General features: G+C 39.6%; 1 protein-coding gene across 1 annotated transcript; it reads right to left on the reverse strand.

Moving 5' to 3' along the window:
- Window positions 1–2,666: 2,666 nt before the first annotated feature.
- On the reverse strand, window positions 2,667–22,947 carry rbfox1l (RNA binding fox-1 homolog 1, like). The gene is made up of 12 exons (XM_061775664.1): window positions 22,552–22,947; window positions 13,818–14,048; window positions 7,486–7,665; window positions 6,568–6,621; window positions 6,387–6,479; window positions 6,128–6,197; window positions 6,002–6,061; window positions 5,780–5,915; window positions 4,791–4,830; window positions 4,658–4,725; window positions 4,179–4,260; window positions 2,667–3,017 (listed from the first exon to the last, which is right to left on the reverse strand). Exons 1-12 carry the CDS (start codon window positions 22,636–22,638, stop codon window positions 2,973–2,975), a joined length of 1,146 nt encoding a protein of 381 aa, XP_061631648.1. The 5' UTR covers window positions 22,639–22,947; the 3' UTR covers window positions 2,667–2,972.
- Between the last annotated feature and the right edge of the window lie 402 nt (window positions 22,948–23,349).

The following is a 23,349-nucleotide window of genomic DNA, read 5'->3' on the forward strand; positions in this document are numbered from 1 at the left end:
AAATTTTTGCACAGTTTCCCCACTTTAAGATCATCAAACAAATGTAAATATCAAATATAACCCAAGTGAACTTAAAATGTTTTCAAATGATTTAATTTATTAAGGAAAAATAAGTTATCTGGCGGCGGCACGGTGGCCGACTGGTTAGAGCGTCAGCCTCACAGTTCTGAGGTGCGGGGTTCAATCCCCGTCCCCGCCTGTGTGGAGTTTGCATGTTCTCCCCGTGCCTGCGTGGGTTTTCTCCGGGCACTCCGGTTTCCTCCCACATCCCAAAAACATGCATTAATTGGAGACTCTAAATTGCCCGTAGGCATGACTGTGAGTGCGAATGGTTGTTTGTTTCTATGTGCCCTGCGATTGGCTGGCAACCAGTTCAGGGTGTACCCCGCCTCCTGCCTGATGACAGCTGGGATAGGCTCCAGCACGCCCGCGACCCTAGTGAGGAGAAGCAGCTCAGAAAATGGATGGATGGATGGAAGTTATCTGGCCCTGTTTGAAAAAGTAATTACCCTCAAATTAATTGTGGTTAATCACAATTATTGGTTAATTCATTCATTCATGCTCGAAAGCACAAAATTTTTGCTGAATTCAAGCACATCTGCAAGGAAGAGAGAGTCTAAATATCTCCACAAAGATGTGAAAGTCTCATTGGCAGTTATGGAAATTGCTTGATCTCAGTTGTTGCTGAGGATGGTCCAACCAGTCGTTAGGTTTAAGGTTTAGTTTACTTTTTTTACACAGTGCCATTAGGTTTAGGGGGGCCATTACTTTTTTACACAGGGCCAGGTAACCGAGTAATTTTTCTTTCCATAATAAATGAAATCACCATTTAAAAACATCTTAAGTTCACTTAGGTTATACTTGTTTGATATTTACATTTGTTTGATGATCTTAAGCATTAAAGTGGGGGAAACTGCAAAAATATTAAGAATTTTGAGAAGGGGGCCAATACTTCTTCACAGCACTGTACATGAAAAGTTGGACAGAGTTTAAGAAGGGAAAAAATAAGGCAACACAAAAAAAAAGATGCAATCAGAAAGAAGGAAAGCAAAGTTTAAACTGCACAAGTTGAAAAAAAAATCTTAACTACCTGGACAGAAGATATACAGTTGTGCTTTGAGATACGAGTTTAATTCTGTTAACGCAAAACACTTTCAAATTTCAAATCATCTTTCCCCTTAGAAATTGGAAAACAACTATAATATGTTTTATAAAAACTGAAACGAGCAATTTCGGGGGGACGAATGAATGAAAACACTGCATTAATAGCAATGTTGAATATTAAAAGAAACGTTACACTGAACAGAATTACAGTTTAGGTGCTTGAAAACAATTACGCTTATTACAACCTGCAGTTTATGGCAGTTTTATTTTTTTAATTTTATTTAGTTTGTATTAATTACATTGTAATATGTCCATTGCAATTTATTTCAGACATTGTAATTATTACAATGTGTGACAAACTACAGTGGACTGAAAGCAAAATGTGTATGTATGTCCTGTTTCCCCCCCGCATAAATGACTTATGAAGCAACGGAGCGCCCATCAGAGAAAGTTTGGGAATCACTGCCTTAAAGGGTTATAATTGCCACAGATGCTATTCGTTAATCTTTGACTTGTCATTATTTGTCAGCATTAAGCAAGCAAACTTAAAAGGCAAAGTTATGTGGCTGTGTTAAAAACTGTACATCTCTGTTTTTTGATTAGTTGGGCAGTGAACCTTAATTAGGAGTGACATTAAACATCTCGAAGCCTCTGTTTAAAATATTTTTTCACTATGCCAAACTACAGTAAGTCAAAGCAAAAACTAGGCCGATCGACAGCTCCTATCGAAAAACAAATCGGGTCACTCGTTTCTCAAGGCACCACTGAATATATGAACTACTAAGGAAGCTACACTACCAGTCAAAGGTTTGGACACAGTTTCTCATTCAATAGTATTAGTGTCCAAACTTGACTGGTAGTACACCTGTGGTCATCTTTCAAAAGGCTTAGCTTTATAAATGTTAAGCACAACTACAAAAAAAAAAGCTGAGGAGCAAAAAGAAAGGCTGCAAAAGAAGCGTAGAAATACAGAAACCAAGTCAAAGAGAAACGAGATGCAGAAAACAGCAAGCAAAAAGGAAAATAGAAACAGAAATATGAAGCAGCTAAGCAGAGGACTCAATCTGAGAAAAGCAGAGTGAAGCATCATGCAAAAGAACTAAGCCAGAGACAGTTAAGGGCAAGCAAAACAGATACAAATCTAGAAAAACTAAAACAGGGAAGTAATAAATAGTAATTAAACCCCGTAATATTGTATTTTCTACATAGGAAAGAAGTAGAAGCCATAACAGACCAGAAGTAAGCCATGTTCGAAGTAATAAAGATGAGAAAATAATTTTCAACAAAAGGCTTCAGTTTCAATATGAGCCTAGTTGATTGAAAGGTCAATAAGGCCTAATTTTTTCAGGAAATGCAAACAAAGGACAACCACACAAGTGGAATCTGAGACGGGAAAAAAAAGCATTGTAGAAGAAAGCAAGATGAAAAGAGTTTTATTAAGAGGTAAACATCACACACAGCGAGATCAGAAAGAAAAGCTAAAAGAAAAGAGGTAGTTTGTTGGGAAAAAAAAATAAAATGAAACCCCAATCAAATCCAGTCAACTCTGCAAGGGGCCAAAAAGTCATTGTGAAAGCAGTGTCACACTTGTGTCACACACACACAACGCACACACTTAAATAGAGACATCATCCAAACGTGTGAAAATGTTGTACAGTTTGACCTGTGAAAAAAGATCCGGATATCTCCCAAAGCGGTGTTCTAGCAACATGAGTCCTCCTTTGAAGTTCACTTGTATAATACATAAATAATGCAATGCATGCGCTGGGCATGAGTTGGCATGGAGAACAGTATAGTACACAATATTTACAACTTCAGGTCTGTCCAGTCACTTCCTGTGTGCAGCATCCAGGTCACAGTGGCTCGCATCAGTAGGGAGTGAAGCGGTTGTATCCTCCTCTGTACAAACTGGCCTGTGAATGCGTCGCAGGAAGTGGTGAGAGCCAATCAGTGGTGGGAAGTAACAAAGTACTCCAGATACAGCTCAATAAAGTAGAATATGGCACATAAGTTCATTCATTTCAGTACTGATACATTATTAAAAAATACTTTTCAGAAGGCCTAATTTCTACATTTACATCTACAATTAATTAATCATCTACCATTAATCATTTTCATTGTTTCTTGATTGTTATGTGAATTTTGGGTTTTAGTTTGATGTAAGCTATAATCAAACTACACATATATATTAAAAGAAACTGTAATATTTAGTGCATCTCTATAATGACTTTCACTTTTTGAATTGAACTACCTAACTATATGAAACTTATGACACTAGTCTAATTTATTGAGATGTGCCTATATATAAAAGTCCAATCCAGTTTAACAAAAATGTTTGCACCATGTTCTAGAAGAGGAATAGCATTGTGTTTTATAAAAACATAAAACAGTAATGTAATTAAATAGAATGTAAAGGATTTAACGTTTGTGCACCATGATTTCATAGTTCAATGCCCATTGACATTATGCTCTTTCAGGTGTGCGTGCCTTTGGCACCAGTGGGGAGTATAATAAAGACAAATAATACACGAAGCATTTTGACTGCGTACGCTGCAGTAATATGAGTTTTTTTTTTTTTTGCAGAGAACAAAGAATATATGCCTGGGAGTAATGTTATAGTGTCTGTCTACATGTTTTGTTGCACCGTTTGTTTTCAAATATGGGTGGCTGTCAAGCTTATAACAACAGCAACATCGGTGCTAGTTTCGTTAGGCCGTCTTTGGCGTTTTGCATTGTGTGTTAGCATTAAGCTAGTGGACTTTCGTAAAACACAAAAGAGTTCATTCTCTTTGTTTTATATTTAAACTTCAACTGTGCATGGTAATGAACAGTTTGAAGCAGGGAGCGCAATGATGACATAACATTCGGAGATGCAAGATATTCCCCCATCCATCCTATTTAAGATTATTATTATTTTTTTGTATTTTTGCTACAGGTATGAAATAAGCAACCACGACCATCTGGAATTAAAACAAAATCTCTGTCTAATCTGAAAAAACACATTCAAATAAAGTAAAATTTTCAATTGTTGTTGGTGTGTGTGTGTGTGTGTGTGTGTGTGTGTGTGTACTCACCACAGTACCAACGCCATATGTGGTTGTTGGTCCCACCGAGTGGTGATAGGGGTCTGCGGCTGTGGTGTACACGCGGCCATATCTAGTGACATCATCACAATATGTAAATATTATATACTATATTATTATATAGTGGGCCCCTGCATACGGCACCCCGCATATTCACCGAGCTGAAGATTTTCTTTGTAAGAAAAAAAAAAAGAAATCTATTTTGTTTTCCATTTTGTTTTTCTTTTTTTCCATTTTTCTTTTTGTTTTTGTTTTTCGGGCAACCCCGAAAACACTTGCTGGTGGTTTATCCCTACTTATTCAAGAATTTCTGAGGTTTAAAAAAACCAACATTCCCCATGAAATTACAATGGATGTCAGTCATCAGCGGATTTTCTCTATTAAACAGTATAGCGGTGGTCCATAGTATATACAATTGCCATAATGGGAGTTCCAGGTTGAAGAAGGTTTTCTATGAAATTTCTACCTACCCGTCACTGTATGTTGCAGCAGCAGCAGATGCTGACTGAGCCACCCTGTACGCAGCAGGATAACCTCCCTGAAGGGGAACATCATGTTACCAATGACCAAAGCTATGCCAGGGATATGAGTGTAGTGACTTACATAGACTTCTGCTCCATAGAGACCATCCTGATACAGAACTCTGATAAGAAAACGTGGAAAACATAATGGAATTGTTGCAGCATGCTCCCAGTACAGTTCAGTTCAACGGCACTGGTTTAGACCAGCTCAGTTCAATGTAGTTTACCTTAGTTTAGTCCAGCTCAGTTCAGTTTAGTCCTAGTCAGTCCAATCCAGTCCAGTTGAGTCCAGTCCAATTTAGTCTAGCTCAGTTCAGTTTACTTCAGCTTAGTCCAATGATTCTCAAAGTGTGGTACACAGGCTACCCTCCCGTGGTACATGAAAGAATCACTTAATTAAATACAATCAAGATAGATTTCGTCGAGGGGAGAACTGAGCTCAGTTTAATTTGAGTGTTCCTTAGTCCTATCCAATCCAGTTTTGGCCAGTCTAGTCTAGCCCAGTTTAGCCCAAGCAAGCTGAGTTTAGTCCAGTCCAGTTTAGTCCAACTCAGTTCAGTTAAGTTTAGTACTGCTCAGTCCAATCCAGTCCAATTTAGTCCAGTCTTGCCCAGTGTGTTAATTTGTTTTACTTTAGTTTAGTAAATTCGAGCTCAGTACAGCCCCGCCCAAAAAGTCTGGCCAGTTGAGAAGGTGAAAAAGGTTTAAGCTGTCAACAATTCAGCCGTTTAATTTCATGTATTTGGAAACACAACACATGTCGGGGGTCTTTTCACAAGCCCAGCTAGCTCAGTTGGTAGAGCATGAGACCCACGTTGGGCGCCTGCTCTTTATGATACTTCATTAGCGACTAGAACAGGGTTGGGCAAAGAATAGTCCAAAGGGACCATATTATGAACAGTCCAATCCAGTTCAGTTGCATTCACATAAATGTAGTTGACTTTAGTTCTCCTCGGTCTATTTCAGTTAGTGTATAGGGAGTAATTCTGAAGCTGACATTGAGGGTGGAAACAATCCAGATTGTAGTTTACATCCTGTGCCACCATGCCAAACTCATATGCATGTCTTTACCCGGGGTAGGCGGGCACAGCAGCAGGAGTGGCGGCCGCGGAGCGGATGGCGTTATAGACGGTCCGACCCCGACCCCTCAGCGCTGAGCCGCGGTAGGCCAGAGCGGGCGCCGCCACCGGGTACGGGAAACCGGCGACTGTATGACGAGAAGAGGCAGCTGGATTAGAAACAAGTCAGTTGTTGCTTTGCTGTATTGTATTGCGTTATACTGTGTTTACTGACCCGTGTAAAGTTCCGGTGCGTACATGGCTCCCATGACAGGGTTGATTTTCCACCCAGAAGCTGCACAGACGAGAACACATTTACAGCTGAGAAATACGAGCAATCATTGATGAAGTTGTGTCTTACTTGAAAGGTCACCATTCACAAGCGGTGTTTGTGGCTTTTTGGTAACTACCCTTGCAGTGGCATTATTGACCTGAAGAGGCAAATAAATAAATAAATAAATAAATAGATACAACTGACAAATACAAAAATATATACAGGCATCATCTTTTTTTCCTTAGGAAGTCACCAATGTTTGGGTTCTCGCCATGACTAAAAATGAATATCCCTTATCCTGTCCATCCAGTGACTTGTTGCTATGGAAACCGGTGGCATATCTCACCTCAATCTTCCTCCCTTCCACAATTGTGCCATTCAGTTTCTCTCGTGCTCGGTCAGCCTCGGCTGCGCTCTCGAAAGTGACGAACCCAAATCCCTGCATGTGCATATACAGTTAGTGGGAGTTTTGTTAATATCTCCAATTTACATCTTAATCGAGTGCTTTTCAATTCCCTGATGCTTACCTTTGACCCCCTTTCATTGAAGATAATCTCTACATCCAGGATCTTTCCAAATTGCTGGAAGATAGATTTGTATTACAATGATGCTGAGTGTAAATATGATGGTTGTTGTTATTTACAGTGCCATGAAAACGTATATGCTCCATCCTGATTTCCGATTTTGTTTTGCACATATATTACGCTTGCAACTGAAATCAGGCGTTTGCGTAACTGGTGATGAGTCTTGCGCATCGCTGTGGAGGGATTTTGTCTTGTCAGTAGACAGAACACTTCTCCAAAAGTCTTGTGGATCATCAAGATGTTTTTGGGAAATATGAGACAAGCGATTGTGTTTGGTTTTGTCAGCCGTGATTTCCGTCTTCCCTATCGTTGAGTGGCAAGTGACACCTGATATTGCCCCTCTGAGTTCTTTTGTAACCTCCTGGATGACTCGTCGTTGTTGCACTCGTAGAGTCATTTTTGGTTGGAAGACCACACCGGGGAAGGTTCACCACTGTTCCCAGTTTTGTTCATTTGTGGTTAGCTTGAGGCTCTATAACCTTTTCCAGACTGATTGATTTGAATCACTTTTTTTATTTGCACTTGAATTTATTTGGATTGTGGCTTGATGCATTGCTTTTTGACATCTTGCAGCCTACTACGTGATTTCTTAATTCAACAAAACTGGCCGTAATCAGGCCAGTGTATGGCCAATGAAATCGAAAACAGCTGTCCAAAAACACAATCACTTTTTTCACCATTTTTAAAGATTTTCATTTAAAGACTGCCTTTTCTATCCACTTGGGTTGTCTTTGTGAGATATTAAAATTGTCTTGATGACGTGACACATTTAAGTGTGATTGGGAAAAAAAGGAAATCAGCAATTAGGAAGTGGGCAAATACGTTTTCACCGCATTATATATACTGTATACAAGTCCGTACCCCAAACATCTGCCGGAGGTCAGGGTCCCGGAAGCGAAATGGGATGTTTGACACGTGGAGGCGTTTAGGCTGGGCCTTACCGGACCCCTCGTCATCACTCCCATTCCCCCCGCTGCCGCCAGATGTCACAGATGCGCTCAGAGCTTGGGGGTCTGAGGTCACGGGGGCCAATGCTTCCTCCTATGGGCCAAAGAAGGACAACGGACCAAAAAAAAAAGAAAGGGGAAACAGGTGGAAAAAGAGAGCTTGTGAGAGGAAGTGCAAGGACGGATGTGGGTGGTGGGCATTTGATCACTTCCTGGTTGTCTACAAGGCATCGCAAAACATTAGACAAGACATTTCCACCAGGTCAGGTGATCCAAACCAAAGAGCATTCCGCAACCAGTGATCCCTCTCAGGCAAATGTGAGGAGGCGTGACAGGAAGGGGGCATGGGGGGGGGGGTTCCCGTTTTAGTGTCTCAAGACATGCTTGTAGAAAAGTACACCTACTAACTGTACTGCTGGTAAAATGCCTAATTGTGAATAAGAAAATACCATCATCAAATTTTGCCGCCATGCTCCGCCACACACAATGACGAAAAATCAACTATTCCAACATTTTGTGTCATCCGTCTGGTTTGAATTGGACAAAATTGATTGCAGATGTCAAGTTTTCAAGGATGGCCAAAAATACAGCTTGAACCCAAAATATCAGCCATCTGTGTATTTTCGAGCACTGCTTCTTTAGACGTTTTTATGTGGGTCCACTTATGATGGACTCGCCTGCCAAATTCCACACTGTGGGTGCTGAATTACAAGGGGACTTTCGATCAACCTCTGACTTTGTGGAGCTGAGTAACCAAGCCAAAATGGCCACTACAAACCAAGACGGCAGGCTTCCTCTGTATTTTGGATGATGGCTTCTTTAGACTTTTTAGTTTGTCTACTCAAGATAGACATGCCTACCAAAGGGTGCTGAATTTTCAGTCAATTCCGGGGGGACATATGATCTAGATCAGAGTGTGTGGAGCTGGGTTATTAGACTTGAGTGTTTTATGGCGAGTCATCCAACTTGCTGCCATGCCACTTATGATAACTCCAAATGTAAAAATGCCCATTTGTCTCGTATACTTGGAAACTTATTTGGCCTAAGAATAATAAAAATCAAAACAAACAAAACGGCTTCAAGAAGGCTCTAATACAGTTTATCAGTCTACCCAAGCAGCTGAGACATACTGTACAACTACAGCAATGCTGGGGGGGAGGGGGGGGGGGGGGAATCCATCTGTTTTGAACTGCTCCATGCAACACAATACCAGAAGTAAAGAAAGGAAAACAAAGAAACATTCACTGTCTCACAATGCACCACGATGCTAATGTGCGCTCAGATTGAGTGTGTGCATCAATGTGTTGGGGAAATCATTTGTATATACACAAAGTGAATGAGTTCAAACTTGCGCAGTGAGGGAGGGTGCAAATAAATGCATTCAAAATGTATACGCACAAGAGGGTATTATTAGCTTTCCAGTGAGGCCTGTATGTAGCACAGAGGGAAAAAAATGAAGCGGGAGAAAGCTTTAAAGAACAACCCCCAAAAAACAAGAGACACAAAGAAAAAAAGAGCACAACTGAACGTTCCAAACGAGGTCAGTCTGAGGTCAAGGTGCTGCTTTTCTGCCAAGGGTTAAAGGTAAAGTGTCATCATTAATATGCTTGAGGGTGGGTGGGAGAGGAGAGGAGGAGAAGACACACGCACACACACACACACACACACACACACACTAACACACCAACACTAAGAATTATGGCCCACAAAGCAATTACATTATCAAGACTCCTGTTATGTGTGTTGCATTCATTTTGTCGTTTTTTCCCCCTGAAATCAGTGAATTATAATGTATGTACAGTAATCCCCTGCTATTATATATAATTATAATGCAATAATTATAATAGTGAAAAGCCACGACGAATTGACGCCCCATCAAAAATGTCTATAACTGCTTTAATAATAGTTTAAACTGTAAAAATACCACAAACATTTTAAACTCATCTTGCAACATCACCCATTTAAATAATCGGCTTACAGATGATTTTATTTTCAAAACGTGCGCCACAAGTGCACATATACTGTAAATGCACATGTAACAAAGACTTCCATTAACAACCCAGGCTAACCTGGCTCCTCCCCAACATACAAAGCTTGTCTCTCAGTTGAGATGTATCACTTCCTTGATACCAATCAATGTACGACTACTTTATTTGGACATTGGTTAGGTATTCATCTTGCGACATGACAGGCTGTTTCAGAAAAAGCACACGCACGCACGCACACACACACACACACACACACACCACTGTGGGGGCGGAGTGCAGGGGGCGAGGTAGGGGTTGGGGGGAGCAAGGGTTGAGCTGGTTTGGTGGTGTCATGTCACGATGCAGAATTTTGTTCTGGACCTGTGTTGTGATATTTCGGAGTGGGAGAGAGGGTGGGGATCATCTGGTCTGCGTCCCCTTTTCACCCCCCCTCCCCCTTTTCCATGGCGGCGCCTCAACTTTCTCCCAGCATGGAGCCTTGTGTGTCTGGGGGTGTGGTGGGGCGGGGCGTGGGGGGGACGGGGGGGGCTCTATAGTCATAAAATATACGGGGCCACACAAAAGATTATTTAGGAGAAGAAGAAGAAGGAGACATCACAGATGCACGAGAGTATTTAGTATATGTGTATGTCTTCTTATAGCTAACAGGTGCTCTTTCGGTATGTTGCATTCAAAACAAGTGTGAAGTTTTACATTTATTCTTGAAGAAGTTTTTGCTTTTAAACTTTAATTTAGGTATATTTTTGTTAAAACTGTGTGGAATAGATTTTAATCGAGTTTTTATTCAAGTGTAGTTTTTTTTGTGCTATATTTATATATATAAGCGCTACAGTGGCTTACAATAAAACTGGCTTACGATAAAGCAACTATATTTTAACGTTGGTCAAGATGTGCTACTTGGAGAACTGTTTGTTTTGGTGGGACTTGCTGTAAAAAATTCCCAGCAGTCTTAAATGCACCTTTAGACATCTCAGTTTAACACATGATCCTGATGGGACATTCTGAGTCATGAAAGCACAAAAATAGAACACTGTTGATATGTTAACACATATTTGAGTCATTTCATGAAAGAGACTCAATAAAAGAACTGTATCAAGTCAGGCTTTGGTGAGTTCATAATACGTATGATAAATTAAAGAATATAAGAGTAATATGGTGCCCTGCGATTGGCTGGCAACCAGTTCAGGGTGTACCCCGCCTCCTGCCCGATGACAGCTGGGATAGGCTCCAGCACGCCCGCGACCCTAGTGAGGAGAAGCGGCTCAGAAAATGGATGGATGGATGGAAGAGTAATATGAGGAAAGGTTTGAATAACACTGTCAGATGGGTATTCATTTAACAATATGTTTGTTTGCTGTTGTGTACAACCGCACTATGGAAGCACAAATGTAGATAAAGCACTTGTGTTAGATGTCATGGTGATACATTCTTGTAGTTCAATGAGAAATTAAAACTGAAACATCTGGCTACAAATATAAGGAAGTAAGAACTTAAATAATGCCGTAAGGCACCGTAATCCAGATAAATAAATAACATAACTATAAAACCATGGAGCCTTGTGAAATTTGTGAAAATTGTTTCATAAGAACCACTTGCAGACAAAACAGTCAAGAATGAATGATGAATATAGTGAAAACATTGACACATGAACACAAATGCAAATAGAACTCACTACTATCAATATATGTGTTTATTTGCTTTTATATTTGCAAAGCACCAAGCCACTATATACAGTGGAATTGCCAAAGAGAAAACCAATGTGTTCGATGACGCGGTTTGAAGTTGTTCTCATTTCAAAAGCAATGTTTCACATTGGAAAAAATGGCAACTCAATGAATTTTCTTCTGGGCTCAAAGTAACATTTTGACATTCTTAGCTGTTGTACAAGTAGAGGTTAATTGCTGTATAATGAATGTATAATTAAACTAAATTTATCAAAAATAAAGTATAGTGGCTCTTTGAAATACGAGTGCCTTTACTTACAAGGGTTTATTTTTTTAGATACGAGCCGTCCCTTGGAGGATTTTTTTTGTCTTGAAATACGAACAAAAGCTTGAGGCACGACTGCGCTTCTGACACCCACCACTAGATGGTGTCATCAAACTTCACAACATCCGGCCACCATCAATTCACATTGGTTTCCTTGAAGTGGGAGGACAATATCAGTTGGTGGCAGTAATGAGCCATTAAGCTGCTTTGCTCACCGCCAAGAGGAAGAACAAGGACAGACAATACATAGAAGCAAAGAATGGGCCATAATCCGGCCCACTGAGCATTTACCTTACATTTACATTCTATATAATTAGTGTTTTTTTTCTAAAATAACTTAAAAATATGATTTTTCTCATTAAATAATGTGTTAATTGATTTATTGTAAATAATAAAATCATAAAGTATAGTAAAATAAGTTTTTTGAAAAAAACATTCAAGTGTTGGTTACAACTAAATCTATTATAGATCATATTTAAATGTGCATGAATTGTGATTTTATTATTTACAATAAACAATTTTACATATTTTGACCTCATCTATGAATGACCTGGCTCCTCTGTCCAATTTAAAAATCAAATGTGGCCCTTGAGCACAAAAGTTTGCACATCCCTTCTTACAATGTTTACTCAGCTGAAATCTACCAACTCTAATTTTTGCTTTACTTTTGAGTTTCATTTATTATTTTTCCAGAAAATGGTATCGCTGTTGGCCCACTGACCATTTACATTATAAAAAGTCCTTCAGTATTTATTTTTTTTTGCATGAATTTATTTTCCAGTTACTTTATACAAATATTAACAATACATCAATTAACCAATTTGACATACAGTATACAGTCAACATTTGATTTGATTGAACAATCAGTTTAATTAATTATAATACAATTCATTTTAAATAATAAAATGAAAAATGGGAATTATTACTTTATTAGTCAATTTTGCATAAACATTTAAACTTTTTTTTTCTACTTTTTCAACGAATGACCTGACTTGGCCCTTGAGTACAAAAGTTTGCCCACCCCTGTTTTAGAGGCTCACTTTTGGAGCATTGGGCTTCAGAAGTCCCACTGTACCACAAGTGGATGACAAAGTGTTACTGTATGTCACCAATTACAAGTCTGTTTGTCTTCTTTCGCTACATTTCTAAATGGGGACGACAGGTGAAGATCACGTCTTTTACACGTTCGCTAGCCTGCGTATGAAAGGACCTTCACACAATATCAGCACAGGCGTTCACTTCTTCATTCTATGAAAGCTAATCTGTTTTATTGGCAGTTAAAAAAGAGCCCCAGTGAAGAGGGGATTTATTTTCAACAACACTCTCAGCTGTCGCCCTTACTGAGTGTCAGCGGTTTTCCCATAAAAGGATGCAAAGGTGCGGCGAGGGGGGGGGGGGGGGGGGGGTCTCTTAAATTAGAAGGTGGGCCTCTGATAGGATGAATATAATTAGCACATTAACCCACAAACATTTATTTTATGGAAAGCCCTTTGATAATGTATTTAATATCCTTGATATCCAGCTCAAGATCCATGTACTAGTACGCACTTTGTACTTATGACAATTCGACACACTAGTACGACCTACTAGTAGAATCACTGTCCTACTTTTTTTTTCTACTACCACTGCCACGTTTGGCCTACTAGTACGCAATTAAACCTTACAAGTGAACCACTATGCAACACTAGTAACACCACTAGGGAAAACTACAATACATGTGTCACACACTACTAGACCCTTGGACCCTACTAGTTGCACCAAAATGCCCATTAGTAGTTTTGCTTCACTATTAACGTCTAAGTTGTCCTACTACTGTGCATAAATGTCATCCAGTAGTGGTAGGATGTCGTGGAATAAACTGCTGTAGGCCACAACTTACACCCAGACACTCACACTGAATTTATCAATATTCTTGATAGGGAGGCTACTAGTGCATGGAACCTGCCTACTAGTGAACATCTAGCACTTCACTAGTAGTACTAGTAGGACACAGATATAAACTAGCGCACAGTTTTGCCTCACTAGGAACATGTAGTTGTCCTACGAGTGTCCAGAAATGTCATATAAAAGTGGGATTTTTTTTTTACTAGTAACATACTAGTGTGCCCTAATCATTTTACTAGTGTACTGAATACTTGAATTGTCTTACTAGTGACGACAAAGAGCATACTAGTATAAGGACCTTCAGCTGGATATCGAGGATACGGAATATTGTAAATGCTTTTCACAGTCTTGTCATCATGTGACTTCCATTCCTTGTGGTGCTTACCGTGTTGATGGTCGCCAGAGGCTCGGCCCCCTCCAGCTGAGGGCCCTGATACACCCTGAGCTGGGCGTGCTCGGGGTACTCGGAACTCGGGTGCGCCGAGCTAAAATCCAGCAGCCTCCCAGCGGACGTCGGGGGCCCTTGACCCGGGGCTGGGTAGGAGGGGGCAGCGGCGTAAACTTGAGGCAGGGCGGGGTCGGCGCCGCCGGGGCCTGCCTCCTGAGTGGGGCCCCCCTGAGAAGAAGGAGAGCAGGGAGGAAATGTTTGAGGTGACAAAGAGAAATCTTGCTGAACTGCAATAGTTTTGTAAAGGGGAACGGTCCAAAATTCATCCTGATCACTGTGCACGTCTGATCGACAGGAAACGTTTGGTTGAGGTTGCTGATGCCAAAGGAGGGTCAACCACTTATTAAATCCACAGGTTCACTTACTTTTTCCTTGCGGTCCTGTGAATGTTTACGTTATTTTCAATATAAATATGAAAACATATAGTGTAATTGTTCGTCTGGTATCAGTTTAAGCTGATTCAGTTTGTTTATTCTTATGCTTTAGATCAGGCATGCCCAAAGTCCGGCCCGCGGGCCAAATCCGGCCCGTGTCCAAATTTCCTCCGGCCCGAAGCATCATGTCATAAAATCAATAATATGTGGCCCGCCAGCAGAGTTTATCACAGTAAACAATACACACATACAAAAAAAAGCCATTTTATATTTCAACAGAGGGTGGCAGTAGACCTGTGGCTGCACTCTTGTCGCGTGACCTGTGGTATGTTTTTAGCCCATTTCTAAAATGGCAACTGAAACTAAAAAGAGGAAAGTTGACAACGCGGGCCGCCGTGTCCAGGACAAGTGGATTTTTTCACTGACATACGACACAACTCTGTCTGCCTAATTTGCCAAGAGACTGTGGCTGTTTTCAAAGAATTTAATATTAAGAGGCACTACCAGACGAAACATGCTAACTACGACAAGCTAACGGCGAACAAACGTGCCGAAAAACTGAAGCCACTGGAAGCTGTTTTGATAGCACAGCAGCGCTTTTTCACAATAGCCTGTGACTCAAATGAAAATTCTACAAAGGCGAGCTACGAGTCTCAGTAAATTAATTTTTTTGTGATGATCAAACCACAGTTTTGTCAAATAGTCACTATACTATTATTTGTCAAAATGCACTGGGATGTGATTTGTTAAAACAAAATCAATAAATGTTTCTAAAAAAATTCAGTCAACTTTCATAAAATAGTTCATTTGTATTTAATGTATTATTATTTTAACCTTTAACTATCCTGATAATGCAATTGAAAGCAGATTCTCATTTGCAATATCGACCTAGTTGCAGACAGCAAAGTGATATAGTTACATATTTACATGTTCATTTACAATGGTAATGGTTCGAGGAATGTCAGGCCGAATGGTCGGCCCCCATACATTTTCATCTGACCAAATCTGGCCCTCTTAGCAAAAAGTTTGGACATCCCTGCTTTAGATGAAGATCAGACTACATTTTATGACCAATTTATGCAGAAATTCCAAAGGGTTCACATACTTTTTCCTCCCACTGTAGATAGATAGATAGATAGATAGATAGATAGATAGATAGATAGATAGATAGATAGATAGATAGATAGATAGATAGATAGATAGATAGATAGATAGATAGATAGATAGATAGATAGATAGATAGATAGATAGATACCTGTAAAGTTAAAGCAGTTGTTTTAATGAGCGCAAATCAACACGGTTCAACGAATGTAAACTAGTTTAAACAGTTTAAAACTTTAATGACATTTTAAGCATTTCTTTCAAGGAAAGCAAATACTGTATATACTGAGCCACAAATGTAAACTTATTTAGAATGGAAATGCTCAGCAGTAATTTTGCTGAATTGTCCATTTGATGTAAATGTAATTGCTGAATCAACACTTTCTCAAAATTTTGGGGCATTTCTTTGTTTGAGCTACTTTTGTGGTCAAGTGAAGACCACACATCGCTCTTCAAAATGTCCCCCAAAGTTTCCTGCACCCGTATTCTAGTTCCCATTTTAGATTGACAGTCAAAAGTCATTCAGTCAATGCAAGAGCAAAAGCCATTCAAAATCTTGTATTGTTACAAATTTTAAAAATACACAATGATCAGGTTATTTGTCGACAATAGTAACACAGTGAAGGCATTGTCTTACCCCTTCCGCACACCCCTGGATCTCTGAGCCCCTCATCATCAACTGCTGCATGTTTTAATGGCGGCCCTCCACCCGCCCACAGCGCCATAAGTGCTAACCCTGCACCAATCCCGGTAAATGATCGCCACAGCGACAAGGGGAGGAGAAAGGGGCCAGGGGGGCTGCCACACCAGTTGTGCTCATCTGTGGCTGTCAATCACTGCGCCGCAAATTTCGCTTCATATACAAACACATGCTTCACTTTGATGAACGCCGCCTGAGAGGATTTGATGTATTACTGCACTGAATTATTCAGATTGAGAGACATTGCTAACATTTTAACTTTTTCACAAAGTTAAACGAGGTAACCAGAATGTTAGAGACACTTGTCATTGTGGTGCAACGTATGGAATTCTACCAGAGGGGGCAAACGTACTCTCGCTTAAAAAGAAGTTCAGATATTAAGAGTATGGTAAAAGTAGAAGTATGTATTCAACTCATTTACTTAAGTAAAAGTAAAAAGTACAGACTCTGACATATATTGTCCACCTTCAATTTGCAAGGTTTGCAGTTTTCTGGACTAGTGCAAAAGACCCTACTTAGCGTGTATAAACTGTATTTATATGTACAGTTGTTATTACTTGTCGTAGATATCACCGTTTAACACAACAGCTTTAAACTACAGTGGATATAAAAAGTCGACACACCCCTGTTCAAATGCCAGGTTTTTGTGATTTAAAAAAGAAGTACAAGAGAATTCATTTCAAACCTTTTCCACCATTAATATGACCTCTGACCTCCCAAACCCAATTGAAAATGTTTCTTTCTTTTTTGAGAGGGGAATTAAAAATAATAAACTGACATAATCTGAAATTTATAACTGGGATGTGCTAAATTCAGAATTAACCAATCACATTTAAACTCATGTTAAATGGGAGTCAGCACATGCCTGACACCATCTAAAGTGTCTTGGATTAATCCATCCATCCATTTTCTTTACCGCTTATCCTCACTAGGGTCACGGGGTCTTGTATTAATCCCAAATAAATTTAAGATGTTCTAGTATGCTTTTCCTGACATATTTTTTTCTTTAGCAGAAACCTGAGAGTTTTGTGCCAAGACTGACTCCTATTTGAAACTGTTCATAATTTCTTCTCTCTTTTTTAAGGCCCCAGGTCCAACAACAAAAAAAAAAAACATCCCCAAAGCGTGATGCTGTGACCACCATACTTCACTGTAGGTGTGTTGTTTTTTTTGTTAACCTTGGTCGCATTTGTCCATGTCTAGGCTGTCCCTGTTTTTTCTGCCTTATAAGACCACAAGATCTCAATTAATCAAATTCTCAACTAAGGTTGACTTTACCTCTCTTTGTTTAAGTCTTTGTTTACGTCATGCCATCTGGCCTATTTTAGCATATATTGTATCTGTTTTAAAATGGAGGGAGTAAAAGTCAACAGCTGTCAGAAAAATAAATACTCAAGTGAAGTACAGCTACTTGAAAAATCTAGCGCAATCTTATCACCACTGAATTCAACACCTCTGCAAACTACAAGCACAATAATGAACTGCTATTATATTGACAGTGGCAATTGAAAGTGAACAGGACTCTCCTGACACCAACACAATCCTGCACTGTGATATACAGTACAGTGCCCTACTTGGTTTTATTCCCTCCGTACGGAGTCAGCAGTCGTGCAGACACGTTGTCCATCCCCCCTCGTCTCTTGATGCTCACTTGTCCTGTCTGTCTTTTTCACCTCTCAAAGCACCTCAGCTGTCAGCTCAAGGTTCACAGGTCAACAGCTCTAGGGCCAGGTGGCTGCCTGGACAGCTGTCATGACATTTCCACGCATACGACACCGACTGCAGATGTGACGAGCGAGGAGGGGCCGTCGGGCACATAATTCAGGATTAGCTCTCACACTCTCTCCTGAGGTGCTCTCATACACGCAAGTGAAATGCTCGTACATACACGACTGAAACACTCTCACACAGACAATTGTTTTTATTTATTTATTCATTTTTGCTCATATGGACAAATAAAATGCTCTCTCATTCACTTGAAATCACATAACATACTGAAATACACCGTTCAGACGTGTGCATGACAGCGTTTCATTAGTGTCTATAAAAGCATTTCACCAGTGTGTGTGAAGTAAAATACAGTAGACCCCCACTATTTGCAGGGGGATAGGCGCCCGTTATAATTCCATTGACAAAAATATAGATACTTTTTTTTAAACCCGCAAAACTCTTAAATAAGCGGGAAAAAAAGGGGAAAAAAACACCAATAAGCATTTTTGGAGGTACCACCCCAAAAAAACAAAACAAAGAAAAAACAAAAAGAAAAATGAAGAAAAAATGATTACAAAAAAGTTGAACCTGTGAGTGCCGAACCACGGGTATGCGGGGGTCCACTGTAATTCACTTGTGTGTTGGTGAATATTTCACTTTGTACTGTGTGAGAGCGTTTCACTAGTGTATGCAAAAGCATTTCCCTTGCGTATGTGAGCGGAAATGAAAATTCACTTGTGTGTATAAGAGCGTTACAGTAGTGTGTGAGAGCATTTCACTTCGGAAGGTGAGAGGGGAAAAAATATCTTGTGTGAACGAGAGCTTTTCCGTAATGTGTGAGAGCATGTCACCACTGTATGTAAAAGCATTTCACTTGTGTATGTAAGTACACAAAAATGTACTTGTGTTTATTTATGATTGCCATATCTTCTCTTCTGCATGTTCACTTATTGTTGTTAAAGCATTTTAATCAAATGATTTAACATTTTTAAGGAGAGCTGTCGTTTGATAATCATGCTACTTTATCACTTCTCTCTCAACTGCTTCCTGCCTTTCTTACAATTGTTCCTTCTTCAACAATGCGCCAAATGACTTATTGCAAGGGTCACTGATGGCAGAGTGGTACACTCGCTAGACTTGGGTGCGGGCAGCGTGGGTACAGTTCCCACTCAGTGACGGTGTGAATGTGAGTGTGAATGGTTGTCCGTGTCTATACGTGCCCTGCAACTGACTGACGAGCAGTTCAGAGTGTAGTCCGCCTTTCGCCCGAAGTCAGCTGGGATAGGCTCCAGTGCCCCGCCACCCTGAACAGGAATAAGCGGTGTAGAGAATAGAATGGACTTATTCCAAACACAAGTGACACAGTAGGAAAATATTTCTTTGACATGATCCCTCAAATAGGTCAACTGGTTAGCACATCCACCTCACAGTTCAGAGGTTCAAATCTGGGCCTTGGTCTTCCTGTGTGGGGTTTGCATGTTCTCCCCGTGCTTGCGTGGGTTTTATGCAGGAATTCCGATTTCCTCCTACATTCCAAAAACATGCATAGTAGGTTAAGTTAAGACTCAAAATTATCCTTGGGTTGTAAACCTGAGTGTGAATGGCCTCGCCTCTTGCCAAAAGTCAGCTGCGATCGGCTCCTTAGTTACAGTAAGATAAGCGGTATTAAAGATGTGTGAATGGATCCCTCAAATAAAGTTTTAAAAGTCTTTAATCTCATCATGAGCCTTCAAGGGGAAATTCAAGTTACGCTCTTCTATATACATTTTGTACTGTTAAATATGAAATGCTTTACTAAAAAGTGCAGTCCTCAAATTGGTCATTTTGCATAAATACCAGCTTTTTAAATAATTGTAAATAAATAAATGATAATTCAAGAACCAAGATATTGTGTCAGACCTACATTATAGATCATTATTATGATTGTGGTTATTATTATCACTATATTATTATCATCCATCCATCCATTCTCTGTCCCACTTATCCTTATTATCCTTCTTGTTATTATTATTATTCAATAATTAAATAAAAATATCTACAACAGCATCCAAACAAATCAATACATTGTATTTAGTCAGGTCTATCCAATTGAAATTTAACAGATGTACAGATGTATTTGCTAACATTATATCAAAATCTCAACATTCCAATATATGGCGCCACAGCTACAATTATTTTAGCTATCAAAACAAAATAAAGAAACAATATATTTTAAAAGAACATCTTAACAATCTCATGTATTTAGTCAGGGCTATCAAATTCTCATTTTTAAATTTAATAAAATAAAATTAAATAAAAAATTGAGAAATGTTCACCAAGTCAAAATATTGATTCAGAGCTACAATATATATTATTTATCTATCAAAATAAACAAACAATATCTAAAAACATAGCAACATGGCAATATATTTAGTCAGGTTTCTCTAAATTAAACTAAATTAAATTCAATTAAATTTAATCAAATTAAAATCTACAAAAAAATAACAGTCATACATGCCAATGCATTGTACTTAGTCAGGTGAAATGATCAAATTCAAAATGCATTAAATGTAATCAAATAAAATAAAAACAAAATAAAAGCCAATATAGAGTCAGAGATACTGTACAACGTATTATTTATCGAGCAAAGCAAAATAAACTTACAAATTCAATTAAATTGTTAATAATTTTAAACTGCTAAAGTTAAGTTCATGCACAATATAGTAAACACCATCACCACTAACATTCTGCCAATAATATTTGGAGACTGTTGCTTGTACTATCTACATGCAAGCACCCCCTCCCGCCCTCTATTTTAAGAGGAGCTGATTGCAGAAAACCAGATAGGTGACAGAATCTCCTCCCGTGATTATCTGCTCAGGAGAGCCAGCCTAAAAATACAGCTGACAAGGTGGAGCCTGCAGATGCATTGTGGCATTGATGGCATGTCAGACACACACACGCACACGCGCGTGTACACACACACACACACACACACACACACACACTGGGATAGGTGGCAAAAAAGAATTCCACCTACAAAGCTTCAACAATTAGTGTCCTCAGTTCCCAAACATTTATTGAATGTTGTTAAAAGAAAAGGTGATGTAACACAGTGGTAATCATGACCCTGTCCCAGCTTTTTTGGAACGTGTTGCAGCTATAAAATTCTAAGTTAATGATTATTTGCTAAAAACAATCAAGTTGATCACTTTGAACATTAAATGTCTTGTCTTTGTAGTGTATTCAATTAAATATAGGTTGAACATGATTCGCAAATCATTGTATTCTGTTTTTATTTATGTTTAACACAACGTACCAACATCATTGGAATTGGGGTTGTAGTTTTAAAATCGGTTAAAGTCCCTGTAAAGGGAAATAAATGTCTTGTTTTTTTGACACATTACAGAGAATTGTGTTGTTAACAACCCTGCCAAATTTTAATGATTACCCCCCAAAAAATCACTAAGTATATAAAATGAGGCTTCAAAATCGTGAAAAATCTAACCGTTCTCTCCACTCTCAGGCGCTGTGGTCGTGTCTACTGAATACGCTGAAACCATCCCCCGCTCAACTGTCCACTGTCAATCAAATATCTCTAATACGGCTTGGAAAAATGGAGGCCACTTCCTCAAGCATCTTTCTTATGACTAAAATATAACTACACGTTTGAGCCACAAAAATATATCCGCTTAAAGCCTCCGGTGGCTGGAATACAATATATTGTCGTGGGTCTTTTCCATCCATTCATCCATTTTCAACACCGCTTATCCTGGTTTGGGTCGCAGGGCGCTGGAGCCTACGCCAGCTGACTACACTCTGAACTGGTCGCCAGCCAATCGCAGGGCACATATAGACACAGACAACCATTTGCACCCACATTCACACCGTCACTGAGTGGGAAATGAACCCACGCTGCCTGCACCAAAGTCAGGCGAGTGTACTGCTACACCATCAGTGAGGGTTTCTTCCACACCGCACCAATTAGGCCCTCTAAAGCGGCTACGCCAGCGTGAAGCCACTTTCCACATGTTGGCTGTCATGTCGGACTTTCTTTCTCATTCGCTCTTCCGCGTTCTCTACGTGACATGCGCGCACTCACCGCCAGCAACGAAGCGTTCTAAAGTGTCCACGCCAGCTGACTATCCGAAGGGAAGATGCATTTCGGCATAGCTAGCTAGTTAACTTCACTTTGCAAATGTACCGGATAACCACTGATGCGAACTATATCGTTTTCAGTCTTTGCACAGGTTTACAGCATTTATCTTACAACTAAATGTATAATATATTAAGAAACAAATATCTGTATTCACCTTACGGGATTTTAAATGCTTTGGTCCTTTAATAACAATTCTGAGGTTTTATTTGTTTTTAAAATTGTACGGTGGACCGGATCGAAAGCTCCGGAGGGCCATTTGTGGCCCACGGGTTGTTGGTTCTCCACCATTGCAACACAGAGAACAGTGGACTAAAGATTAGGTACAGCATGCTGTCGCTTTTACACAGCAAATGAATTCATAAGGAAGACTAATTAACTCAAGTATCTTCTGCAGAAACAAGTTTTGCTCAAGAAAACAGTAATGTTTCAAAATATGTTACGAAAACTTTGAATTTTGGAATTTGAACAAACAAAACTGAGACATTTGTAGCCTTTTGGGGGGCATTGTAAGCAATAATGACCATGATTCTGGTTGGTCATTTGCCTCATCACATTTTTTGTATAGTTAAAAAAAAAAGCTTCCTTTCTGCCTAACTGATTTGTTAACTTTTTAACTAAACGGACCAGAAACAACACATGAGAATTTACCTGTACTATGCCGGGGTAGCATGTGGTAGTCTGCGGATAGACCGGCAGTCCATAAGGTTGGAGGATGACAGTGGGTGAGGACAGCATAGCCTCAAAAAGCCTCCCACGAGGAAAATGAGGAAGAGTAGAGAACAAGTGGTGAAAAAAAGGAAAAGTTGGACTCAGAAGAGCAGATGGCGAGTTAGGCTGGAAAAGAAAGAAAGGATCCGAATAGAAGGAAAAGATCCAAAAGGGGTTGTTGAAGGAAGGCTAAAAGTTTACGAGCCCAAAATGTGGAGGTGAGTCAAACCCCCCCACCACCACCACCACCACCACAAAACAAGCAACGTCCTGTCCGGTCAAGACAGCATCGAGAGCGATGAAAAGAGCTTTCTGTGTGTCCATGAGGCGATCATGCACCCTGACAGACAGAAACACATGCTCGGGGCTCCCGTTTCAGAGTATTATAAATAGTCCCTCATGTCCTTCCTTACGAGTTTCTCACCTTACCACCATCGCTCGCTCTGACACACATCGGCAAGGGAGGTTTCTCACAACTTCTGGCATGTTTTTTTTTGTTTTTAAAAAAAATCAAATTAAAAGTACACCCAACAGGGATCCAGTGGTGAAGGTTGCCAAAGGCCGTGGAGTCGTTTGACCTTATCGTGACTTTAATATAAGATTTCAGACTCACCTTTTCTAAGGGAATAATGACGAATTATACTGAATTAAAAATAATTACTACTTATGTAAAGATAGATACAGTGGTAATAGAAAGTCTACACACCCAAGGTAAATAAATTCAACTTTATGTAACGT

The sequence above is a fragment of the Phyllopteryx taeniolatus genome, chromosome 6 (genome assembly GCF_024500385.1).
Source record: "Phyllopteryx taeniolatus isolate TA_2022b chromosome 6, UOR_Ptae_1.2, whole genome shotgun sequence".
Lineage (NCBI taxonomy): Eukaryota > Metazoa > Chordata > Actinopteri > Syngnathiformes > Syngnathidae > Phyllopteryx > Phyllopteryx taeniolatus.

What these genes read in the sequence shown, in the direction of transcription:
- rbfox1l (XM_061775664.1), bottom strand. Translation starts at nt 22,638, where the DNA reads ATGCTGTCCTCACCCACTGTCATCCTCCAACCTTATGGACTGCCGGTC. An exon ending in GCTACCCCGGCATAGTACAG is followed by an intron (nt 14,049 to 22,551) that starts GTAAATTCTCAT and finishes CCTTCTTCTCAG; the next exon opens with GGGGGCCCCACTCAGGAGGC. An exon ending in TCTATGGAGCAGAAGTCTAT is followed by an intron (nt 4,726 to 4,790) that starts GTAAGTCACTAC and finishes GTTCCCCTTCAG; the next exon opens with GGAGGTTATCCTGCTGCGTA.